This window comes from Carassius carassius, chromosome 29, assembly GCF_963082965.1.
Source record: "Carassius carassius chromosome 29, fCarCar2.1, whole genome shotgun sequence".
NCBI classification, from domain to species: Eukaryota; Metazoa; Chordata; class Actinopteri; order Cypriniformes; family Cyprinidae; genus Carassius; species Carassius carassius.
In genome coordinates, this window is record NC_081783.1 from 8,669,076 (window position 1) to 8,675,313 (window position 6,238).

Here is a 6,238-nt window from a genome sequence, read left to right on the forward strand (position 1 = left end):
ACCATGACTAATGGGGTTCATGGTAAAAACATTCCTATATTTTCCTCTGATCTGATCTAGTGGGTCCATTTATGTCTAATTTTCCTTTCATTAAATTAATCTATTCTCTCTTCATTCTCTTTGCTCTTTCCTGAATGTCACAGCAGGCATATGAACCAATCAATCAACGGAACATTTACCACTAAAATGTCATGAATCATTGTCTTTTTAATGTATCAGTTGTATAGCCTTATTCTTCCTATATCCATAGCCTACAGAGGTTCTGTTGGGCCAAACACTTAGACATTATGCCACCTAATTCATTTTATCCAGGCTGCACTTTTGTTCACAGGCATATGAGGTGAATGAGAATGAATTCTAATGGAATCTGATATAGTAATAAACCTCTGCTTAGAATGGAAACATTTTACAATATTACAGTCTATTCCAATCACATGCTGCAGGGGCTCGTTCCCATACTGAAATAGACATGGCTGAGTTGCAGCTATGCATGCAAAGGGTGAAGTTATTCTTAAGGGGATGTTTGCAGCACAGATGGACACAAATCATACTTGTGGTGATTCACTGATTGATTTACTCTTCAGCGGTGAGGGATATGCCTTCTGATGACCTACAGAATAGAGAGAACAGAGAAGGTGGCTGATGGGCGCTGAATCTAATACTTTAACAAAGTCATACTGTAAAAGCACTCATGCTCTGGCTGACTAATGCTATTTATGCATCAGAAATGAATTTTAAATGTATGCAGCTATGCTTATTAATACTTTAGGATTATTTTTAAGTTGTTTCTTGTGCTGTAATGGCTGTGATTTATCTTTTTGTTTTGCTTTTTTTGTTTTAGGAACATGTTAGGAGTTCATTTTGAGGGCTTTGCGCCTTTCCTCTAAACATTGAAAAAAAGATCCGTCACATCCAGGCATACATTAAATACATCATTTATTACAGAATACAAATGGCATGACACTTGTATTTCATAAATACCACTAATATAGACAATATAGTTGAACATACTTCACTGTTGTTCAACAAAACAGTGATAAATCTTGTGCGAAAGTAGCTCAAAGAAATGTAAGTAAACATCAAACTGGAACAACATTATATACAGTGCACATGCCATGAATTAAGCGCTTCTCAAAAGTTGTTGAGTGGGAAGCTTTCTTTGAACTTTTGCCTACCAAATGTTCAGTTGCATTATGAATTTGAAATCTGCTCTTATATCATTAAAGTAATATTCAAAGAATTTTTTATCACATGCATCAGTAAGAGGCTGTCCACACTGTGTCTGTACTTACAAATGTGACAATTAATCTCCTTCTAGGCAAATTATGCTTTCCAAAATGTCTGTTTCAAACTGTTAAGCAAAACATTTTAAGACCAAAGGGTGACTATGAAATGTCTTGTTCCCTTTGACAACTGTACAGACACAGATGATGGACTATAATGTGCACTAAGCAATTTTTTGTTTCTATTTCACTGGCCACTATTACACTGGATATTTGTAACACCTATTTGCACTAATGCAGAATTATGCTAAAGCATAAATATGCGTAATTTGCCTTTACAGAGCCAAATGTGTTATTCAAGTTTAATTATTTATTTTACTAAGAGTCTCCAATAATAAGCGGTTACCAAGATAAAATAAAAAGTATTTGGTTGGTCATGTGATTTCAGAATGGTGGCCACCTTGAAAGTAGACCTCCCTCATATACAATAGAATGTCTTTTGGGATGCAACTCTACAAATTTGTATGTATTTGTTAAACTTACTATTGAAAAAAAAGAAAAAAAACTTTGTGCACATTACATTCTGAAGGTGACATCAATATGATGTCTATAGCATGACATTAACTCCAGAGCATTGCTTAATTACTAAGATGAAAGTGCAATTCATGGCAATTTGCACACCAATAATTTGTGACCCATGTCTAACTGAAAGACATTTATAAATGTAAACACTTTACTCAACTGGTTAAGCGTGTCCACAGAGAAGGCAGTATTAATATAAACTTCTAACACAACAGTAAATCACATTGCCACAATCAAAGCAAAGATTGCACAAATATTTCATTCAGCACAAGGTGGTACAGGTCAGAGTTTCACATGGGAGGTTACTGTGATCTACATGCAGAGAAAATCCTTCCCAGAAGGGTGCAGTGTTAACAGATCTGTCCAAGCTGTCACATTCACTTCCATTTACTGAAAAAGGACATGCATGCTGTTGCTTGGTAGTCCAGTGTTTACAGTGACAGAGCATTCTTTTAATCTCCATAGTTTTTTTCTCTAACATTTACATATACATTGACAATGTTTGACTTATGTTTCCAATCTAAAATATTGGACAGATTTAGAGTGCACCCTTTTAAGAAGCTAGTTTTAAACTGCACTTGGATGTAATGCTTCAGTGAAACAATATTATTTTATCAGCTTATCCATGATAAGTTAATGTGTAGAAATGTTTGAAATCCTCAAAGCATTTTGCTTTGCACATAAAATCAATCAAGACCACAAAAAGCCACAACAAATACGAAAAGATATCCTAAAGAGCAAAGTTCACATTTTCCAACCACATAAACAAGCTGCACAGTAACAGAAAGACACTTGCCCTAAATTAATAGTTCACAAACACTGACAAGTATTGAAACAGTTTACCACTTACACAGTTTATGATATGCATGGAACTTTAGATTAAATGTGGGTGAGAGAGAAACAGGAAAATTGCTGTGTGCTTTGCACTGCATGCATAAGCTGAGTCTGACAGGAAACCCAATGCCTCCTAATTTATTTATCTTTCTAGATAATGTTTTTTTTTTTTTTTTGAGAGGGAGTCACATAATGACTTTGATAAACACTGAATCTCAGGGATTTACACGGAAGCTTGATGGACTGTGCTCATTTGTACTGGAAAATGTTAAGAACATTCCTATGGTGAATAATTTGGATTTGGCAGCATTCTGAACTGTGTCTGCTGAGGGACCCGAAATGACATAACGCAGATCAAAACAGGCCACCAGAGAAGTTCTGTTATCATACACAGTTTAAGCAAGAGAAGAGAATTTGTTTATACAGTGAGAATACGATATTGTGCATTAGCTCATGTAAGGATACACTGCTTAAGCAGTTACATGACTAAAAGACAGAACTGTATAAGTCAACAATTTCCTTAAAAAAGCTGGTATGAACATGCGTTTCTCTTCCTCTTTCATTGTGGTAAGAGGTTTTGTTTATGTGCTGAGTTACCAGTTGGGTCATTTTTAACCTAGACATTTTTAGATGTGCTCTAGACTAGCTAGAACAGAGCAGTGGCAGGTTAAGAATTTTTATGTGGTGAATTTTTTTATGTACCATCAGAAATGGCCTGTTTTACAGACATGAACCTGACACTTGTGAAGTAATGCTTGTTGTAGTCTGAATTATTTCATATTTAAGCATCCTAATTTAACTATATTAGAGTGAAAATGCTTCAGATGTCTATACCTGATTTAATCTGTTGATCTAATGCAAGAAAATATTCTTTCAAACTGAAACTCAGTTCCTCACTTTATGCAAGACGACAGAAACATGACTCAGGAGGGAGTTCCCTTTACTGAACATCCACTTCAAAGTTCTTTTCCGATGCTATCAAAGAAAAAAAAAAGATTGATAAACTGAATTGATAAACATTTTTAGCATTGAGTTTGTATTTTTCTTTAGCTGAAGCTATTTTTTGAGCGCGCAAACCTATTTGAGTGGTGAAATGAGCTGATAGAGCAAGTGAATCTAAGAGAAAGCTATGAGGTAGATGAGAAAAACAAATGTTTAAAAATGTCCCTTTTTCCAACACAAACTTACTATTGGTCACTTACCAGAGGAGGGTTAACCTGTCCTTATGTGACACATTGAGAGGTCACAGTAGAACGATCCAGAACTCGCAAGGTGATTTACAACACACTCATTAGGTTTTTACTGCAGTTCCCATTAGAGTCTGTTTTATCTGCTGACATGCGTCCCTCTCTCTCAGCTGGGTCACTGTCCTCTGAGCTGCCTTTGCTTCGCCCTCGGTGGTCACTTTGCCAGCTGTGTCCACTATATATATATCCATTGACTGGCTTAACATTAGGGTAACGTGACCTGTTAAGGCATAGAATCTCCTTGAAAGCATACCTAAACTCTGGACTTCTACAGTAGATCAGTGGGTTAAATGCTGAGTTAGCGTAACCTATCCAATTTAAGATTTTGACTATAAGGTCAATATGGAACATTTTTTTACAATCTATAATGTTCACGATTACATGTAGTACAAAGAATGGGAGCCAACACAGCGTAAATATACCCATGATGATGCCCAAAGTCTTCAAAGCTTTATGTTCCTTCAGGCAGAACTTGGGCTTCTTGGCGGTCCTTGCCTCACAGTGGCTGCTTGCAACCTCTTGCATTTTGCTGTTGTTTTGAGCATGAAATCGTCCCTCACTTTTGTCTATCTTCTTCAGCTGCTTCCTTGCCTCCTGGAAGACACGGCTGTAGACGAAAATCATGATCACCAGGGGGATGTAGAAAGAAACTATGGATGAGATGATGGCATAGGGGCTATTGGTGAGGAATTCACAGCAGTTATCATTCTGTAAGCAGCAGTCTGCTTTGTCATCACTCCACCAGTCCATATAGATAGGTAGGAAGGAAATGAGCCCGGCGATGACCCACACCAGCAGCACAATGATGCGAGCTCTGCTCTTCGTCAGTAAGGACTGGTAGTGGAAGGGGGATGTTATGGCAAGGTAGCGATCCATAGCGATGACACAGAGCGTCTCGATACTGGCCGTGACGCACAGAACATCAGTGGCCATCCAGAAATTACACCAGAATCTGCCGAAGTGCCAAATGCCAAGGTTGATGTTAAGGGCGCCGAAAGGCACCACCACCAATCCCATGACCAGGTCTGCACACGCAAGTGACGTAATGAAACAGTTTGTGACGGTCTGGAGTCGTTGGAAGCGGCCAATGGCTGTAATCACCAACACATTGCCAAAGACAATTACCAAAACAAGAACAGACATGAGTGTGCCAAACAGCACCATCTGTAATTCGCCAATGTTAGACTGGGTGTCATTCGTACAGTTTGAAGTGGTGTTTGCCATGACCTGGGAGATTGAAAATGAAAAGCAGAAATATACTGAATTATAATTAAGAAAAGATTAACACAAAGCCTTGTGCACTGAGCTGTTACCCATTTAAAAATGCAAACACTAAGTAAGCAAGTTGTAAAAACAGTGCAATTCAATGCAAAGATAATGCAATTTATTTTAACAAACCTCCAAAAATGACTTCCACCTCCACTCCTCCTTCCATACAAAGTTACAGCATGCTTTTAAGGTTTATAGGTTTGTTACGAACAAGTAGATCCTCTCCAGCTTTCTTTTGCATGTTTAGCTCTTTCTCTCTCACTTTTGCTCTCACTTCCTCTGTCACCACAGCACTTTTCTCAACCTCTCTCACACACAGTCACTCTGCCGAACACGCTGTTACGTTAAGTGTGGCTCCCAGGCTATTTGTCAGAGCCCTTATAACATTCTGTGATGACATCATAGCTGACTTCCAGCCAATGAGCAGAGAGTGAGGTGAAGGCTGCACTGCTGCTACAGGATTAAGTAACAACAACCTGACAGCTACAGTAAGACTGGAATTGTATTTCAAATAGTTCATGCAGACTAGTTTTAAATATATATTTTCACTCATTGTCACTCATAAATAAACTCATTCATGTCAGTGCTTTGGCACAGACAAAACTAGCAGACAATATTTATAGTTTAAAATGCCAGGTTTATTGGGAAGCTCGGAATCAAGCTAGACCGGAGGTGAATGCAAAGAAAATGAGAAAATTTATATTTGTTTGTTGTTTGTGTTTGTGTTTGTGTGTGTGTTTGCTTTTGAGGTTGTGTGGACTCAAGTTCTTGTGCTTAAAATTTCAAACATCTGCTTTGGTTTGTCCATCATCCAGAGATGAAACTCTGTGTAGGTCTTCATTTGTGTATTTTGTTAAACAATGCCCATATCATTTTTGAGTTGCTGGCTTTGCTTCCTATGGGTCAGACCTGCTGAGCAGGTCTGGACAGTCTTTATATGCTAGAGTGAGTAAAAAACCATTAGTGCCGATTACTAATGTCCATGTGTCATCTGAATGTCCAGAACCAGATGTCCAGAATCATGCCTCCAGTACTTGAAAGGCCATAGTGTATGCCATTTAGTGTTTTTATTTTATTGTATAA

At 37.8% G+C, this 6,238-nt stretch overlaps 1 protein-coding gene across 1 annotated transcript; it reads right to left on the minus strand.

The window, feature by feature from the left end:
- Positions 1-3,357: 3,357 nt before the first annotated feature.
- adrb2a (adrenoceptor beta 2, surface a) lies at positions 3,358-5,512 on the minus strand. Its single transcript, XM_059515772.1, has 2 exons — positions 5,285-5,512; positions 3,358-5,113 (listed from the first exon to the last, which is right to left on the minus strand). Exon 2 carries the CDS (start codon positions 5,108-5,110, stop codon positions 3,917-3,919), a length of 1,194 nt encoding a protein of 397 aa, XP_059371755.1. The 5' UTR covers positions 5,111-5,113; positions 5,285-5,512; the 3' UTR covers positions 3,358-3,916.
- Between the last annotated feature and the right edge of the window lie 726 nt (positions 5,513-6,238).